General features: G+C 46.6%; 1 protein-coding gene across 2 annotated transcripts in view; it reads right to left on the reverse strand.

Annotated features, from left to right (window-relative positions):
* Positions 1 to 19,842, reverse strand: part of CHRNA7 (cholinergic receptor nicotinic alpha 7 subunit) — a 102,341-nt gene extending 82,499 nt beyond the window's left edge. The window contains exons 1-2 of one of the 2 annotated variants that reach the window (XM_014571449.4): positions 19,313 to 19,842; positions 11,204 to 11,343 (exon numbers count right to left, since the gene is read on the reverse strand). In XM_014571449.4, the coding sequence (XP_014426935.1) occupies positions 11,204 to 11,221 (18 nt within the window). In that variant the 5' untranslated portion in view covers positions 11,222 to 11,343; positions 19,313 to 19,842. Of the gene's footprint in view, positions 1 to 11,203; positions 11,344 to 12,880; positions 15,185 to 19,312 lie in introns of those variants that run through there. The other variant, XM_089781987.1, reaches the window with a different exon arrangement.
* Positions 19,843 to 20,184: the final 342 nt, after the last annotated feature.

The following is a 20,184-nucleotide window of genomic DNA, read 5'->3' on the forward strand; positions in this document are numbered from 1 at the left end:
AAACAACTTATGTATGTTCTTAGCACTCATTTTCAACATGCTTGTTGATTCAGCTCCTTTTTATTCTTCCAGATTTATTTTTCTTTCTTTTCTTTGATGGGTGATTGGTTTTATACAAGTCATTGTTCTCTCTGAATAAGAGTGTGGTTTTCTTTAACATTTCAAAATATTTCACTCTGATATTTGTTTGTTGAATCTAAGTGATTTGTTATCCGAGGTCCTGATCCTGCTGAGACATATATGCAGGTTTGACTAAGCAAGGTGCGCATTCCTGTTGAAGTGAAACATGTTACTCACAGTGTGTAAAACTCAGCTTTTGTATAACCAGGACCTTAGCTTTGTATAGCCATGATGAGAAAACGTCAGCTGAGATAAACTGCCAAAAGTCTGGATCCTTAATTTTGTCTGAAAAGCCAACAAAAACACATTCACACAAGATACGACACATAAACAGTATTTCAGCATTTTTGTTTTCAGTCCTGAGCAGAAATGAAAGAAAGCGGAAGAAAATGAAAAATAATGGGGTGAATATTTATCTGAAATATTTGGCAGATTGTGGTGTTTAATTAAATTTGGTGCAAATATTACCAAAATTTGAGTCATGTCTCATGTTAATTAAAACAGTTAGCCGGTACCTAGTTAACAGGCTATTTAACAACTGTGAGAGCACTGCATACAAAATGGTTGGTTTCATATAAAAAGAAGCAAGACTTTGAAAATGAATGTAGCCATCAAAAAAGTGAAAACATCAAATACATTTTCAAATGTTGATATTTGTGTCCTACAGCAATACTATATATATTTAAATTGGTAGCAATTAAAAACACAATCTACACAATTCACCTGGTTGTGGGATTTGGTATAAACTCAAAAACTGGGATCATTTTTTTTTGTTTGTTTAGAGACTCTCCAAGATTATGAATCTGGCTCATTTTTATGAGTGCTGTGTTGATTTGGTTTTGTTTGGAAATTATAAAAGATACATAAAATTGATGTGAAATCAGTTGAAACTCTTGAGAGTGTCACATTGAGATATTGCATACAAACTCTAAATTTAAAACGAAACATAGGGGGTTTAAACCCATGCAGCTCAAAAGAGAATGAAGCATATACTAACATTTGACAAAATGTCTGAATATCTACTGAAGCACTTACTACTGACAATACCAGAAAGCAAATACTTAGCTTTATAAGCCAGGGTCTGTTCCAGTACAAAAATTCCTGTATTCTTAACTTTAAAATATCTCACCTGGTTAATAAAAGTCTACATAAACAAGAATAATTTGTATACAAAATTCCAATCCTGTGTAAAATGAAAGACACAAAATCATTCCCCCTTACACAGACTCCAAATGCTCCCACTTCACAATTTAAAAAGAAAATATTGACAGAACCTTACAGCTCCAGTTCAGAAGAGCACTCAAGCACTGGATTAAGTCCTTAAGGGTATGTCTACACTACCCCGCTAGTTCGAACTAGCGGGGTAATGTATGCATACCGCACTTGCTAATGAAGCCCGGGATTTGAATTTCCCGGGCTTCATTAGCATAAGCGGGGAGCCGCCATTTTTAAATCCCCGCTGCTTCGAACCCCGTGTAGCGCGGCTACACGGGGCTCGAACTAGGTAGTTCGGACTAGGGTCCTATTCCGAACTACCGTTACTCCTCGTGAAACGAGGAGTACCGGTAGTTCGGAATAGGCACCCTAGTCCGAACTACCTAGTTCGAGCCCCGTGTAGCCGCGCTACACGGGGTTCGAAGCAGCGGGGATTTAAAAATGGCGGCTCCCCGCTTATGCTAATGAAGCCCGGGAAATTCAAATCCCGGGCTTCATTAGCAAGTGCGGTATGCATACATTACCCTCCTAGTTCGAACTAGGAGGGTAGTGTAGACATACCCTATGACAGCAACCATATCCCCAAATACTTTGCTGATCTGGGATGAAAAAATACATCAACTGCCATTACGATATATTTACACCAATAAGAACAGAGACCGCTAATGCCTTGAAGCAACAAGCTCCCAGACATAAAATATGATTTTTGAAAGAAAACAGTACAACCAAGAACATTCAATTAAATTACTTCAATGCTTTGTTCTGTCTGCGTTGTAAAAAGGAGACAAGTACAGCATGGAAGAGGAAATGCTTTAAAGCAAATAGCCAACAATTCTGTTAAACTTGTTACTTAAGTATTTTTCTTGTACCCGTCCTATTGGAGAGGGAAAGGGGACCTGAGTGGGTTTCATGGAACAAGGGTTCTTAAATGTTATTTCTGCAACTCTACAGATGCAAAAAACCTACACATAAAAGATTTGAACAGGATAGCAACTCAGATATTCCATCTCTGCCCTCTGTCTTCTCTTGAGAAATCTAGAGCAGGGACTTATGCTGATTTGGCATTCAGTGGCTAGAGCAGTGGTCCCCAATGCGGTGCCCATGGGCGCCATGGCGCTCACCGGGGCATTTACGTGCGTCCGCCGAAACATCTGGGCTGGCTCTGTCCCTGGCGCACGGCACGTGTGTGGTGCTGGCCCCGGGTGCATGGCGCATGGGCGGCCCCTGCCCCAGGTGCACGGCACATGCACGGTGCCGGCCCTGTGTTCAGGGCACGTGGGCGGCCCCTGCCCCGGGCACATGCGCAGTGCCGGCCCTGGGCTCAGGGCGCGTGGGCAGCTCCCACCCCCAGGCATGCGGCGCATGCATGGCCCCACCCCCGGAAGCACGGCGCGTGAGCAGCCCTGCCCCGGGCACCCAGCAGTCACGAAAGTTTGGGGACCACTGGGCTAGAGTATTTTGTGATGTCCCCGAGGTCTTTTGGAAAAACTTCTCCAGATCATGTTATATCACAGTAAATTAAATATCTCCATTGTGCAATTACAAAGGAGGAATACAAAATTCTTGCCATCATCACTGTATGTTGTTCAGCTACCATCTTTCCTTTCTGAGTGCCATTTATAGACTTAGAACTGCATTCGTTTTGCTACCTTCTTCTATTGAACACTACAGAAGAAGAGCAAGATTTCCCCCTTAATTCTTCCCAGTAAATTCACATCACATTCCTATGTAGCTCCAGGCTCAGACTTACAATAGTGTGAAAAGTAAGCGAAGGTAGGAAAAAATAAGATAACCAACTCATGTTTAAATAAAAACCATCCTGACTCATCCCATGGGGAAAATACTTATTTTCAACAGATTTCAGAAAATATATTGTGTGAGATTTTATACACTGACAGCTTTTCATGTTATACAGGATTATGTGACTTTATATCCAATGCTGACACTGCAGAGTAGTACGAGGCAGTATGGAGGGTAGGATGGGATTAGAAGCATAGCTGTTTATGGTAACAGTTTGTTTTCACCACTGGAGGTAGGAAGAAGAAGAACACTCTACATAAAGGACTGGTTTTTATAAGACATGCTCCACATCTTTTATACATGCTCACTGTTGATGCTGTTATAGCCTATCCGCGTAGGAAACCCTCCTCTACGACTGCTACTAATACAAATACAAAAGGGGGAGTTGATTCTCCTCTCTCTATGTTCCTGAAATATTCCCATTGCTCCAATTTTCCTATAAATCATAGTTCATTTCTTACCCCTTTAATTTCCAGTTCACTTGTCTTGATCCCAAAATTACCAAATATTTTCTAAATAACAGGCCCTCGGTGTTTGAATAACAGCCTATTTGCCCACCCTACATTGCTATGCCACAAGTTTCGAAATAAAATGTCAGGAAATGACAAGTCACAAAGAAAGCAGGCTATTTTTCACACCCTTTATCAAATGGTTGGCAGGTCTCATTTAAAAAAAGGTGAAACACAACAGTAAAGAGGGGAAATGTTAATTTGTATCTAGAACAGCATAATAAACTGTCCTTAAAAAACTGTTCCAGTAGACTGTTCCCACATCATCTTAATCTTGAGAATGTTACAATATAGAAAAAAGATGAGTTGAAGAACACAGGATAAAGACTTAAGTGTATAGATGTCCATGCCATGATTTTCTATTGGCGAGCACAGAAATAAAGACCAAATGGTACATAGAACCCACCCGCTTTGTTAGAAATAAACTATCACATCTTCCCATCCCAAATATCATCTTTCCTCTGAAGAATCCTCTCCTTCTTGATTCCCACCAGGCCCTCCCACTTTCTCCTCTTAACAGACCTTTCAGTTAACCAGCACATGCTCTTTCTACTATTCCCCACAGTTTCATTTTTGGCATGCTCCCCTTGTTTCTCCTCCTCCTTCAGCTACCTTTCATACCACTTCATGCAATCTTTCAAGTGATTATATAGCCTGGTGCTAAATTCATCTCTCAATCTACCACTACCATAGCAAGACTCCGAGAGTAGCTTCCTCTCTACCTAAAGCTCATAGACTCATAGACTAATAGACTTTAAGGTCAGAAGGGACCATTATGATTATCTAGTCCGACCCCCTGCACAGTACAGGCCACAAAATCTCACCCACTCCTCCTAGAATAATCCTCTCACCTATATCTCAGATATTGAAGCCTTCAAATACTTTGAAGACCCCAAGATGCAGAGAATCCTCCAGCTGTGATCTATACCCCATGCTACAGAAGAAGGCGAAAAACCTCCAGGGCCTCTGCCAATCTACCCTGGAGGAAAATTCCTTCCCGACCCCAAATATGGCGATCAGCTAAACCCTGAGCATGTGGGCAAGACTCATCAGCCAGACACCCAGAAAGTTCTCTATAGTAACTGATGCCAGCCTCTACAGTAATAAGCACATTAGAAAAGAAGACTCAGTAGCCTCTAGGTGGGAGCATTCATGAAGTCTCTCAGAGAAAGTTAAACTGTGTGGAGGTAATTCCCACTATGGCAGTGCAGTGGAATAGCTTTTTGCCCCCTCCCCCTGTGCAGGAGAAAATACAAGAGAGCTGAGCAAGTAACAATAGCAGATAAGTTGTGGACTTCCGCATTCTATTCACTAGGAACAATTAAAGTGATTACTATAGAGGCGGTGTCCAGTCTTGTGCACTAGAGATGCACCCTTAATCCACCATATAAGTGAGTCAAGTAAAGTGAATGCATCAGTCACCAGGAAGTAGGTTGGTGGCATATTTTGCTACTAGTTTGTTAAATGAGTAATTGTTGTAATGAGTATTTATCATCCCCATCAGTATTTGATTCTTGATGAAAATGAAGAATGCTCATTTATTTTATAGTGTGAAGACTGGCTGGTTTCTCTCCCTGCCTGTCAATTCCATAGAATAACAGTTGTTAAACTCTTTTGTTGCTATAAATTACATCCCCACTAGGAGGATTTGCCACTATGGCTATACAGGCAGTCCCCGAGTTACGCGGATCTGACTTATGTTGGATCCGCAGATACGAACGGGGTTTGCTGCCCGTCTCCCTGGTCTGCTGGAGACCAGCAGACCAGGGAGACGAGAAGCAAAGCCTCTGAGGACACCGGCAGCAGGACAGCCGCGGCGCGTCTGGGCGGTCCGCTGCCCGCGTGCTCCGTGGCTTTGCTCCACATCTCCCCAGACCAGGGAGACGGGGAGCAAAGCCGGGAAGCACGCAGGCAGCGGACAGCCCAGACACGCCGCGGCTGTCCCGCTGCCGGCGTCCTCAGATGCTTTGCTTCCCATCTCCCTGGTCTGCTGGTCTCCAGCAGACCAGGGAGACGGGAAGCAAAGCCGCAGAGGACCCGGGCGGCGGGACCACGGTGCGTCTCGGTCCCCCGCCCGTGTCTCCCTGGTCTGCTGGGGGGAGAGGGGCGCACCTAGCACACACACCCCCCAGCAGTCCAGGCTTTTCTCCGGACGCCTGTGGTAGAGCAGCTGGGGCGCTGCCGGTTGGTCCCGCAGCGCCGCTCTGGGCGCTACTGGACCAACCCGGCAGCACCCCAGCTGCTCTGCCCCAGGCGTCCTGATTCAGCCGCTGCTGGTCAGTTTCAGCAGCGGCTGAATCAGGACGCCTGGGGCAGAGCAGCTGGGGTGCTGATGGATTGGTCCAGTAGCGCCGAGGAGCGGCGCTACTGGAGCAACCCAGCATCACCCCAGCTGCTCTGCCCCAGGCGTCCCCAAGTCAGCCGCTGCTGAAACTGACCAGCGCTGACTACAGGAAGCCCGAGGCAGAGTTGCTCTGCCCCAGGCTTCCTGGAATCAGCCGCTGATCAGTTTCAGTAGCAGCTGACTTAGGGACACCTGGGGTTCTTAAGTTGAATCTGTATGTAAGTCGGAACTGGCGTCCAGATTCAACCTGTTGAAACTGATCAGAGGCTGATTCCAGGAAGCCCGGGGCAGAGCAACTCTACCTCGGGCTTTCTGTAGTCAGCCGCTGGTCAGTTTCAGCAGCGGCTGAATCTGGACGCCAGTTCCAACTTACATACAGATTCAACTTAAGAACAAACCTACAGTCCCTATCTTGTACGTAACCCGGGGACTGCCTGTACTGACGAACCCGTTCTAGTGTACACACATAGGCCATGTCTACACTGGAAAGTTATTTTGAAAAATCTCCCCTTATTTCGAAATAACACGGTTAGCATCCACACTACGGGTGTGTCTAGACTACATCCCTCTTTGGACAGAGGGATGTAAATTAGGCACTTCAAAATTGCAAATGAAGCCGGGATTTGAATTTTCTGTGCTTCATTTGCATAATCGCATCATGGCGCTCTTTTGAAAAAGCGCTATTTCGAAAGTAAAACCGCAGTCTAGACGTGGTTCTTTTGAAAAGGGAAGGTTTTTTTGAAAGATCCTGTAAAACAAAAGCTTATCAGATAGTCGATTAGTTCTTCGACCAGTCGCTTCCCCTGCCTTGCTCCCCCAGGAGCCGGTGCTGGGGGAGCTGTTTTAAAAGCCGGTTCCCCCCAACACCATCCCCATAAAGGGCAGGGGAGTAGCAAGGAACAAGTCATGAGCCGGGAATCAGCCAGGAGGCTCTTAATCCATTTAAAAATCAGAAGCACAGGAGGGGGAACCCAGCACGAGCTGGGCCAATTGATTCCCGGCTCAGTCTGGGTCCCCCTTGCTGCGCTTTAGCCCTTTAAATGTATTAAGAGCCTCCAGGAATCAGCTGGCCTAGCTTGTGTCAGGTCACTCCCACTGAGCACCAGCCCTTTAAACATACTAAGAGCCCATGGACTCTTATACATTTAAAAATCAGAAGCGCAGAGGAGGGGACCCAACATGAGGTGGGCTAGCTGATTCCCAGCTCGGGCCAGGTTCCCTCTGCTGCTCTTCAGCCTTTAAAAGGCAGAGCTGCAGCGGAGTTAGCTTGCTGGGACCAGGAGCTAACCCCGCTGCAGCTCTCCTTCTTACTGACTAATCAACTAGTCGATCGAAAAAATGCACAAAAATGCAGAACATATCTGTGGCTATCACATTGTTCATTCTGCTTGTCTCATTCATTTAGACAAGGGGTTCAGAACCATTTTTCTATCAGGGGCCACTGACAGAGCGAAACATCAACCATGGGCCACATCCAGCCGTGCGAGGTAGGAGGGAGCAGAGGCTCAAAACTTCCCTCACAGCTTTAGTGTGCATGCCTGAGGGTCGGGGAGATGAGGGATTTGGGATGTATGAGAGGATCCCTGATTGCCCAGACCCCACACTGCTCCCAGAAGCAGCCTTCATGTTCATCCCCCAAGAAGAGGAATGGGCAGCTCTGCACAGTGCCTGCTGCCTGTGCCCTCAGGCACCATCTCCATAGCTCCCCCTGGCTGCAACTCCTGGCCAATGGGAGCTGCAGAGAGGGCAGGAGCAGCATGCAGAGCCGACCTTCCCTGATTTCCCCTGTGCCAATAGGCTGCAAGGGCATACAAGGGCTTCTGGCCCACAGCGTGAAAATTTGCTGCAGGCCAGATGAAATTAAGTGATGGGATGGAAGTTTGATCTAGACTGTGAGCTCCTTGGGGCAGTCAGTCTAACTCTGGATTTGTACCGCAACAAGCAAAATGGATCCCTATTCATGGTCATTCCTTAGGCATTACTGTAAAAAAACCTGTTGCTGTTACTACCACCATCAACCTGTGTATTCTATCCAACAGGGAAGCTAGTACCATCTCCATTAGTCTACTGCTATGCATATGGTTCTGACCTAAGTTCCCTCTAAGCTGCACAGCCGTGTGGCTGCACTGCTACCTATTAAGCCCCGTGCAGGGAAAAAACTACTCCCACAAAATTCCAAACCTGCCACAGCTGCAGGAGCGGCACCTCTGCCTGTCAATCCTCAGCCCCAGAGATGCCATGGCCACAGGAGAGGTGCCTCTGCCCACTTGCCCCAACCTGGGGCTGCTGTGGAGCTGCCGTGGCTAGGGAGAGGTGCCTCTGCCCACTGGCCCCAACTGGGAGCTGCCACAGACCTGCCTCAGTTTGGGGAGGACAGACTCCCGGGACAGTGGAGAAGCACCTCTCACTTGGCCCCAAGCTGCTACAGTGAGAAAGGACTGGGAGTAGTCCTCTCTTCCCAGGGTAGCCTGCATCCCAAACCCTTCATCCTCAGGCCCATCCCAAAGCCTGCATCCCTAGCCAAAGGCCTTACCATGCAACCCAAATCTCTGCCTCAACCCTGAGCCCCCTCCTACACTGTGAACTCCTCACCCTCACCCCTGCCACATACTGTCCCTGTGCAGAATGACTTTTGTTATGTGCACCAATACGTAAGTGATGTATCACCTGCCTATCAGTACACATAACTAAAACGTGTCATTCATACATGGACGTAAGAAATTAGAGGGAACACTGCTTCTGAACCATAACATAGTTGACCTCTCTCTACTACAGTGGTCACCAACCAGTAGATCAGAATCTACTGGTAGATCTTGGAGCCTCTGACAGGTGATCCTGACTAGTTTGGCTGGGACACTTCAGCTGCCCCTCCCTGTACTGCCCTGCTGTTTCTACCCAGAGCCTCAGAACTGCCCCCTGGGAGTCTCCTGCTTGTTGTGCAGTGTGGGGGAGACAGAGGCACAGGGGCACTGATGTCACTCTGTCTCCCTGTACCCCATCTTCCCAGAGTGAGGTGGGCAAGGCCTTGGCAAAGGGGTGGGGTCAGGGTATTTGGGTTTGAGGTAGATCCTGGACTGACTTAAATTAAAAAAGTGATCTTGGGCTTAAAAAGGTTGGAGACCACTGCTCTACTATGTGCCCATGAAGGTGCAGCCACAGTCTGATTAAACCTTGCACCATATTTAAGCTGCCAGTGCCTCTTCAAATTGCCTATTCCAGCCTATGTAACACATCCATCCTAGGTAAGTTCATGGAGACTATGTCCATCAATTGTCAGAAACCCAGATGGTCAAGCTTAGAACCCTACACTCGTGTCCCTAAACTTGACTGCTAGATGCTGGGACTGGACGACAGGATGGATCATTCAATAAACATCCCTATTCTGTTATTTCCCTCTGAAGCCCCTGATACCAGCCACTGCTGGAAGACAGGAAACTGAGCTAGAAGGACCATTGGTTTGACCCAGTACAGGCATCATTACGTTCTTACTGATCATGCATTCAAACTATTATGACAACAGCCACAGCTAGAATATAAGTGATAGGTTTACCTGCTGGCCTTAATTGCACAGACACAAACCATTGCCTACTGCTCACTACACTCATGTCAGTGAATAATAAATCTCAAACTAAAAATACCCATCATGATTCCCATTTAGGTCATGGAGATGTAAAACTTGCAGCCTAAAAATTAAACGGGCTCCTGTGTCTGGCCTCTCTCAACCAGGACTCCCTGGTCTGTCAACATCTGTGGTCCAGCAGGACCTCCAGAGAGACCTGATGGAGGGCTAGACACAGGAGATCTGTGGGAGCCAGGAACCCAGCCAGGCTGACTACAGGGAGGCCAGTGGTTGGGAGCCCTGCCATGGGAGTAGAGCTGAGCTGTGGCAGAGTGGCTGGAATGCCAGCGGGCTCTGGATGGGGCAGTGGTCTGCCATGGCAGAGTGGGGAACAATGGCGGCAGGGCAGCGGTCTGCTGCAGTGAGGCCAGGAGCCCCAGTGGCAGGACCATGGGCTGCCATAGCAGGGCAGCGGAGCTGATGGCAGGTGGGGAGCCAGACGAGAAGCCTGGCCAAGAGCAGAGCTGGGCAGGAGGGGCTGGTGGCAGGGGGCCTAGTAATTACCTCCTCTGGTTGGGCAAAATCCCTCTTTCCGGACCACTCAGGCCTTGAGGGTGCTAAACCAGGGAGGTCTAACCTGTATTTATTGGAAACTATGAACATTTAAGCCTGCACAGCTTTCTGTGTACTGATCTTATGACAGTCTCATCAACAGTGACCAGCTTTTGCCAATCAGCAGCTTCTAAGGGAAAAAAATCAAGCTGTCTTGTACAATCCCATCCATTTATTTATTCTGCTGCTCCTAATGTTTTTTACTAGTTTAAACATCTGTTGGAGACATTATGACATTTGGAAATTAACTATTAGTTTTTTTAAATAACTAATTTACTAAATTACTTTAAATCTAATAAAAATGAATGAAGTAGTAAACAATATAGTATAACCACCTACTATCACATATCTGTGAACTCTTATAGTACATTCTAGCCATTCATAGGGGTTTTTTCACAGCAGTTTTGGCATTTCACAAATGCAAATATAAAAAATTCTGCACAGAAATCACTTCATTCACTGTTGATATGTGACGAGTTATGGTGTGAAACACAGGAACTAATTAATAGCACATGGGTACAAAAAAGTTTAGCATAAGACACAAATAATAGATTATTTAAAACAAGATACTGAAGCTATGTAAAATACAATAATCTAAGGTGAGATTTACCAGAATACCCCACCTCCAGAAAAAGGTGCCATGAGTTCATGAACAGCCACTGTAATCAGGATCTTTGTTTCCTATCTTTTTCAAAAGACAGCACTTGCATGTTGAATCAAAGTATAATTAAGTATTATGAGAAAGCAAGGACTTTGGCTTTTTCTTTGAAAACTATCTATTCTGAGAATTGGTAAGTTTGTGAATATCTAGGAGGTTGAGCATATCTCAGAAAGACTTTCATTTGACTCAACTAAAGTCTTGTTTTATTTTTTTAAAATTAATAAGACAAAACTTCGCTATGAACTGTCTCTTTGGTTACCTGTGATTTCTTTAAAAAGCTCTACCATCCACCCATCACACTCATAGTACCATTGCTAAGTTGATTAGGTGCAGTAATGTTCAGCCTTTTAAAGAAGTAGCATCATGTAATGTTAAAGACTTACCACATCCATGATCTGCATGAGGCTGAGAGTGAAGTAGACAGTAAGCGGCTGGGAATCATTGGCCACGGGCCTCTCCAGAGGATTGTAATTCTTCAGCAACTCCTTATAGAGCTTCCTCTGGAACTCTCCTTGCAGGGACACTTTGAACAAGTAAATAGATAAATTCTTAGGAATCTACTGCCAGCATCATGATGTGAAAGAATGCAGAGCTCAGAAATGCTTCCATTCAGAATCTGTTCCCATTAGCCAAATCAAGCACTACACTGCCTTTTGATTTATATTTTCTCCTTGCAATAAATGTTACCATAATTCATGTATTACATCTGTTCCATTAGTTACCATAGCAAACTCTTAGCCCAAAACTGCTTCCACTTGCCTCTTCTCTTCTCTAACTCAGTAGGTAAAACTTCTGGTTGGTGTGTCTCTGACCAGTTCCTCTCTGTTACCCAGGAGAGTAATTTCTAAATGTTAAAACTGCAGTGTCAACATTTGCATCCTTTGGATCAGGGATAAGAACTAGTGAGATGTACCAGTTCTTAAGGGATGAAATACACTTCATAATTTGATACTTGCTGTAGCATAGCTGCAACTAGAAGAATATGATATATCTGAAAAGGACAAGGCAATGTCAGTATGACTGGAAGTTATAAGGACAACCAAAGTACACATATCATTGCACTGTAAATTCCCTGGGGCACGGGCATGGGCAGTCTTCTTGCTCTATGTGTGAACAACACCTAGCACAACAGGGCCCTGGTCCACAACTAAGGTATTTAGGCATTAGAGTAATACAAATACTAAACAACACTGGGGAAATTTTATAATCTTTATGCACCTCAAAATGCCATATCATTCCAGGGAGGGCATTGATTCTGTCATTTACTTTTGGTGAGAAAAAATCACGCCCACACACAGAGTATGAAAGAGCCATTAGAAGAGATAATTAGAGTACTGTATACAAATGAAAATCCACAGCACTGTAAGAATCAGTAGTTTTTTTGTGTTATGTGCCTGTCCCCATCCTAAAGCAACATTCCCTCCTCTAGCTTATTTCCAGATCACCAAACCTGTATTCCCCACACAAAGGAAGTCAGGGCCCTTGCCCTGAAGAGTTTACCGTCAGAAAGACAGAGGTCTGTTTCCCTTCCTATTCAGCTTTCTAGCCTCTACCCTTAACAAAGAGTTAAATGCTATTAAAGAGGTTTATCCTAGATGGGGATCTGAGCTAAAGAACAGTTTTCGCACTACTGATCTGAACACCAATGCAAAAACAGTATGTGAGGAGAGGGGAAAATACAGGGGTGCGCATCAGTCCATATATCACTGCAAAAGAGTCCTGCAGAAGACTCTCCAAAGGAATTAAAGGGCCAGGCAATTGCCTCTTTCTTCCCTTACAGAACATCCCCCTTACATGCTGGCACAGTAGTGATCACATCCCTTCCCTTCAGCTTGACAAGCATTGCACCTGGCTACCTGTTGGGCTAGGGAGAGCTTGTAGAGCATCTGCACAGTAGCCTCATCAGCAAGGTTACTCCTGATGACAAGAACCAGGAGAGTAAACTCAAACCCAAACTCTGTGGAGAAAGGTTTACCAAAGGATGTGTGGGCAAGCAGAGCCCTCATAAAAATAGTCAGAGAGGGCTGAAAGGGAAAGAGAAGCACAGAAAGTCCACTCACCATGTACGAGCCCCACGGCCACGGTCAGCCAGACAGTCAGCTCCTGGAGTCCCATCCTGACAGCCAGCCTCGCTGGGGAAGTACGGCAGATGCAGAGACCCAAAGCCAGAAGCAAAGTTCAGTTCAAGCCCCAAAGCAGTCAGGCAGCTGCCAAGAACAGGCACTCGGAACAGGATAAAGAGAGGGAAAGAGACGTGGAGCAGAGATTGGAAGGCAAGTGCTTGGTGGCAAACAGGATTGAGGAGTTCTGGGGGGCTGGGTGTCAGGAACAGGGCTCCCACTCCTAATCTCAGCTCCCTTCCTGGGCTGGCCTCGGATCTCTCCTTGAGATGCTGCCAGCTCAGGCAAAGCACAGGAATGCTAATGAATGCCCCCCTTCCTCCACTTCCTCCTCTACGTGATGGATTTCCCTCCTTTCCTTAATCCCTCTACACCTACAAGCAGGGCGGAGAGGAGCCAGAGATGCCGTTGCTGCTGCTGCGGCAGCAGGAGAAATGCAGCCTGTTCAACAGAGCAGCCCTAGCTTTATACGGCTGTGCCTGTGCGTGTGAGCTAAGAGCGGATCTCACTCTCTCCACCCCTTCCCTCCCTCAGTGGCTACTCAGCTCTGACAGTCACTCAGACACAGCTCCCCTGGCCCCATCCCACTGCCAGTCTCTGCAGCTCACTCCAAGAGACGCACTTCACTACCACAGGATCCAGCTACTCTTGCTCACCATTTAACAACTCAGCTGAGCTGGAGCCGTCATTGGGATGAGACACAGAAGGGGAGCAGGAGCTCTGGCTCATCCCTGCCTACTGAGACCCTTCTCTCTACTCAACAGCCAGACACTGGGGTAGCCATAAATCCATCAATGCAAGTCAATGGAGCTGACTCAGCAGCATGGGGGCTCCTGTTCTGGGACAAAGAAAAGAAAATCAAAACTTGTGCTAAACTTGTATTTATTTATAAGGGAGGAGGGAAAACACATTCTGGACCCATAAGTGAGAGAATCTTACTGGAACTTTAGCTGCCCTCCTGAAACATAGTGCATGATCCACTGGTGTGGTGCAGCAGCCACCATGAACTGGCCCTAAAGTGAACTTACCTGTCCCTGAGGAGCATAACCCCTCATAAAAAGCTCAACTGCTGAAGCAGAAATTAGATGGTTTTATGCCTCTCTCACGTCAGGTTGCTGGGGCAACAGGAAAAAAAATCTGTGGCTGGGACCTGCGATGCCATGCTTCTCCTCACCAGTGCCTTCAGCTCCTTGGGGCCACTAGAGCCTGGCCCTGGCTTGAACTTCTTGCTCTAATGCGGCAAAGGATACTGATCTATCGACCGCTGCAGAAGGATAAAGGATTGCAGAGGGTTTTAAGTCACCTTTGCCGCCCTCTTCACCCCTGACTTGCACTATGTACATTGTGGCCATAGCCAAGGATCTGACCTCAGTCACATTTGTTTGGGGGCAGGTGGAATCAGATAACATTTATATGCAGGGACCATTCTGTGTTCTTTAGATCCCATCTGATGCACAGAGCTTGGAGGTCAGGTGTGAGATGGTTATTTCCAGTGTCTAGCAAACCATGCAATTTAAAGAGTTGCAGGAGAAATCCATGGCCCCTGATTTATTGATTATGCTAAATGCATTTTAAAGGACACCAGAAAACCTACCATATTCAATGGGTGTGTGAGCTAAGAGCAAATCTCATAGGCTACATCTACACTACGTCTACATCTACACTGCAGGCTTTTTGCGCAAGAACTGTTTTGTGCAAGAGTTCTTGTGCTAAAGGTCTTGCACAAGAGTGCGTCCACACTGCCATGTGCTTCTGCGCAAGAGATGTGCTTTTGTGCAAGTGTCCATGGCACTGTGGATGCTCTCTTGTGCAAGAAAGCTCTGATGGCCATTTTAGACAAAGGGGTTTCTTGCACAAGAAACCTGTTGCCTGTCCACACTGCCTTTTTGCGCAAGAGGGCTTATTCCTTGTGAGAATAGGAGTAACTCTTGCCCAAGAAGCCCTTTATTCTGATGCCTTACTGTTAATTTACTTGCGCAAGAGCACGCGTGCAGTGTAGATGGCCAACAAGTTTTTGTGCAAGAAGTGTCGTTCTTACACAAGAAGCTTGAAGTGTAGACGTAGCCTATGGGTGCATCTAGACTGGCAAGATTTTGCGCAAAAGTAGCTGCTTTTGCACAAAAACTTCTCAGCTGTCTACACTAGCCGCTTGAATTTGTGCAAGAGCACTAACTTTGTAATGTACAAAATCAGTGCTTCTTGCACAAATACTTTTAAGCTCCTGCTCAGGGATAAATTAAATTTTATAAATTAATGGAGATTGCCTATCTCCTAGAACTGGAAGGGACCTTGAAAGGTCAGAGAGTCCAGTCCCCTGCCTTCACAGCAGGACCAGGCACCATCCCTGACAAATTTTTGCCCCAAAACGGCCTCTAGAAGGATTGAATTCACAACCCCAGGTTTAGCAAGCCAATGCTCAAAGCACTGAGCTATCCTTCCCCCCGATGCTTATGCAAGATGGCCAGTGTAGACAGGCACCTTAATTTTTTGCGCAAGAAAGCCCAATGGCTAAAATGGCCATCGGAGCTTTCTTGCGCAAAAGCGCGTCTAGACTGGCACAGATGCTTTTGTGCAAAAGCACTTTTTGCACAAAAGAATCCTTGCCAATCTAGACGCTCTTTTGCAGAAACACTTTTAACGGAAAAACTTTTCCGTTAAAAGTATTTCCGCAAAATCATGTCAGTCTAAACGCAGCCTACACGTTTTGCCAGAAGAGGCAATGCAAATGAAGTATGGATTAGCATTTTCTCACTCTTCATTTGCATAATCTCTTCTGATCAGTTACGGATCTTGAGCAAAAAGGGTTTTTTGCGCAAAAAAGAAACGTCCACACTGCTTGTTTTTACACAAAAACCCTTCGCACAAAAATGGATCAGAAGAGATTATGCAAATGAAGTCTGAGAAAATGCTAATCCACGCTTCATTTGCATTGCCTCTTCCGGCAAAACTTATCGGCTACGTCTACACTGCGGGTTTCTTACGCAAGAACTGTTTTGTGCAAGAGTTCTTGTGCAAAAGGTCTTCCACAAGAGCGCGTCCACACTGCCATCTGCTTTTGAGCAAAAGCATCCATGGCAGTGTAGACACTCTCTTGCGCAAGAAAACTCTGATGGCCATTTTAGCCATAGGGGTTTCTTGCGCAAGAAAATCATGCTGCCTGTCTACACTGCCTTCTTGTGGAAGAGCTATTGCGCAAGAGGGCTTATTCCTCATGGGGAGAGGAATAACTCTTGCAGAAGAAGCCCTGTTTTCCAACAGAAGAAGCTGTACTGTAAATTTACTTGCGCAAGAAAGCGTGTGCAGTGTAGACACCAAGCAAGTTTTTGCACAAGAACAGCTGTTCTTACGCAAAAAGCCTGCAGTGTAGATGTAGCCATCGTGTAGATGTAACCTATTCTCCACCCCAGAGCTTCCAACCCTTGCCATTCTAGAGATTCAGATCTCTTTAATATTTTTGCTGCTTCAGTGTAAGAGCAGTCTTCTGGGGTCTTTTTTCCTTTCCTTCCCCAAAGATTGCCTTTGCATGCAATTCATATTTTTATGCTTTTCCAGCATTTGGAACCCAGGAGGACTGAAACCATTAAGGATGTTCAGCACCCTGCACATCAGTGGACTTCAGCTGATATTGAATCCACTCACCATTCAGCAGGATCAGGCTCCCAAAGCTGTTCAGGAGTGTATTAAAATATCTGACTACTTTATAGACAGTAGTGTTTCTGTGTTTGCTGGTCTTTCAACCAAAGGATACTGAAGCATTCTAACAAACTTAAATGTATACACTAACCCCATACAGGGATTACTTCATCAATCAGTGAAATGTATTCATAATTCTGACTAATTAGTGGATGTGATCAACAATCACTCTTCTCCCTCTCCCCTCCCCCGAACCCTTGTATAAACCTTCTGTGAAGATCAGATTTGCCCAGAGACATCTCCAGTTTGTTGAAGAATTTCACAAATAGCTAATTCATTCAGATTAGCATATGTGGGACATTTTACAGTTCACTAAACCATAATTTAAAGAAAAAGCACGTTTCCAGGGAAGCAAACACTTAGGCTATTCCTTAAAATCAAAATTTTCGGTAATCAGTGCTCAAGAGGAAATATATGCATGTCACAACTCCGTACTTTAGAGAGAAACCATCTGGAAATAGTCAAAATACAAATTTATTAAGTTTCTTTTTAATGTGCCGTTTTAGTTAGAAAATTTCACTTAGGTTCCGCACCTGGGCTATGGATTTCAGGCTGAGTAAATGGGTTTGGGAGTAGGAGTAGCTTGGACATATGTAGATTAAATTTTTCTCCTAGCAGAACACAAAGTGGATCTCTACAGTTGAGGGATGTATTGACTGCACCTATTCTCTCTCAGCCTAACTACATATCAAACACAGATATTAAATGTAGAGAGAAACCTACTGTAAGGTTTAGGTCTGACCTGCATACTATTTTGTACCAATTCAACTACTTCAGTTAGCAACTTCTTTTCCTACTTAGAGTAATTAACTCCATGCAAACCTTCCTGTGAATGTAGCTTTCCCTTAACACTTTATTCCCCTTCCCTTATTTGAAGAAGCTATACTCATTTAACTGCAGGTGCAGTAAAGGGACTGTATCACTAACTATATGGAACAAATTGTGCATATAGATAAATTCTCAGTTCCATGGTATGGAGAAAGATGCAGAACCCTTCATGCAGCCTTGTCTCTTTCTAACCCCTTTCTACACAGCTCAGCCAGGGTGCGTCAGTTGCACTTAGGCATTTGGCCTTTCTGTAGCAATGGAGGGAGCCAATCAATTTCACTTCTAGGTACTGACTGAATCCTGCTGGGGCAGCAAAGCATAAACTGCAACTCCCTGCACAAGCAGACACCTGTGCATTTTGGTTGGCAATGTTAACACTACCCTTGCTCATGATATGTACCACAGTGTAGTTGAGATGCCACTAGAACTCCACCCACAGACTATGCTGTGGGGAAGCACTGAGGGGAGGCCAACCACCACTGGCAAACTGTGGCTGCTTTTTATGTTGTGCTGGATGGCTGTGCACTCCTTTCTCCAAAACCATAATGCAAATGTGTACTGGAGCAACTCTTCTCCATGCAAATGTTCTGTGGTCAGGAGCACCATGACATGGTTTATACTGTGGGATGTTGTCAGATGGAGGGAGAGGGAAGGTCAGTGACTGAACTAGTGATTAGCTGGAGTGTAAGAACCAGTTCTGATTATTAGTAGGGATGTAAAAAAGGTTAAAAAAATCAACTATGTAGCTGATGGAATTTTAATCAGTTACACAGTTAAATGTTATAAGCCCCACAGGCCTCATGAGCTGCCGGTGCTACGGGCTGCCAATGCCATGGATCCCAGTGCCACCATTGTGGACTACCAGCCCTGCAAGCTCCTGACAGTGTCAGCTTCGTGGACTGCTGGCTCCATGAGCTCCCACCAGCACCGGCCTACCGGGCTCCTGTCTCCTTGCACCGCCAACCCCATGGTCTCACAGGTAGCCAGCCGTCCCATGAACTCCCAATGCTGCTGGCCCCCCAGACTGCCAATCCCTCAGGCTGATGTTTATCAGTTAATCAGTTAAACTCTTACATCCCTAATTACTAATAGTTGTTAAAATTGCATCAGATAAATTTAACCACCTTCTAAATAGCTGTTGCACTATTTCTGAGAAACATCAAGGTTGATTTCACAACAAACCCATGACTGATGCATGTATAATGTACACAATTTGGAAAACAATCATGATACATGCAACATTTATATTTTAAAACATTTTCACTGTTTCCCCCTCACAATTTTTTAAGTATTGTAAGTCAATAAATGGGTTATTACTTTCCAGTCAAATCCCTATCCTCAGATTCTAGGATTGTGCCCCAATAGTTTTGTCCTGGGCAGGTGCACTGGAGCAGGCATTTGCTATTGCTTTGATAGAACTGGCTGGGGGTAGGGTCCATTTCTGATTACTTTCATGTTGAGCTGAACCCAGCCAGTGTTCATCAAACAACACAGAAAGCAGCAATTTGCCCCTCACTCCCAGTGCTGCACTCTGAAAGGCCACTCACTTTTCTGAAGCCCTAATCGCCTAAGACACCCAGCTCAGTTCCCTGTTTAGTTACTTCTCAAGGGCCCCTCACCTGGTCCGCACTCAGGACCAGGAACTGAGAGCAGCTAAGCGGGCACAGCAGGGCAGGACAGGCTCTTTCAGTTTGGTTTTTCCCCTCCGCACACACACAGGGGGGCGACTCCGGCAGCCTCTTTGGGGCGCTAGCCGAGGAGCAGCAGCGCTGCGGCGATAGCAAAGCCCCGCTCATCCCAAACCACAGACGCGGCAGAGGCACGAGGCATTTGCAGCCACCCCCCATGTACCTTCGGGCACGGTTACGCCTCAGCGGGTTCCTATCCAGCACTGCCCGAGGCCGCTGAAGAGCCGGGGACCGGGGCAAACCTGCGGCTCCAGCCAGAGCTCGGTCGCATTTCCCGCCCCCCCATCCCTTTGCAGTGAGACAGCCCGGCTCCCTCGCCTGCCCGGGGCTGCCCGCGGCCGCTCTGCCACAGGCCGCCGGAGGGGGCCACCTGCGCTCCGCCCCCGCCCCAGCACGGAGAGCGCGTCCGCAGCTCGGCGCTGCCCTCTGCTGGCGGCTGCGATCCCGTCGCGCTGAACCTTCCCTCGCCCTCCCGGGGCAAGTTGGCCGCCGAATTGCGAGTCCGCTGGGACGGGGCGCGCACGGCCCGACGGCTCCGCCCGCCAAGCGGAGTGCGTGGGGGTGGGGGGGGTCCCCTTCCCCGCGGCAGCCGGACCGCGCGCCCCCAGCCTCTCCCGCCGCGCTGCCCTGGCAGCCTGGTGGCCAGGAGGGTCTTTGAGCCCCGCTGCGATGAGGCGAGGCAGTAACCACGGGCTGCTCCAGCTGTTGGGGGCGGAGACACGTGCTGTTGTCCGCCCGCCTCGGCCCCCTCTCCTCCCCGAAAGCGGGGGCGGGTTAATTACACCAAGGAAGGAGATGAAAGCAGTGCCCTATATTGGCTACAAGGGCTTCCCCCCTACCTTCAGAAGACGGGCTTCACCGCCATGAATGCTTAACATGCTTAAGCCCTTTCAAAAGTTTCAGAGGGGTAGCCCTGTTAGTCTGTACCTGGAAAAAACAACCAATCGTTTTGCAGCACCTTAGAGACTAACAAAAATGTAGCTGGTATCATGAGTATTCTTATCAGTTTCAATTAGCATGGACACTGATCATTTC

Source organism: Pelodiscus sinensis, chromosome 14, assembly GCF_052426305.1.
Source record: "Pelodiscus sinensis isolate ZL-2025 chromosome 14, ASM5242630v1, whole genome shotgun sequence".
NCBI lineage: Eukaryota > Metazoa > Chordata > Testudines > Trionychidae > Pelodiscus > Pelodiscus sinensis.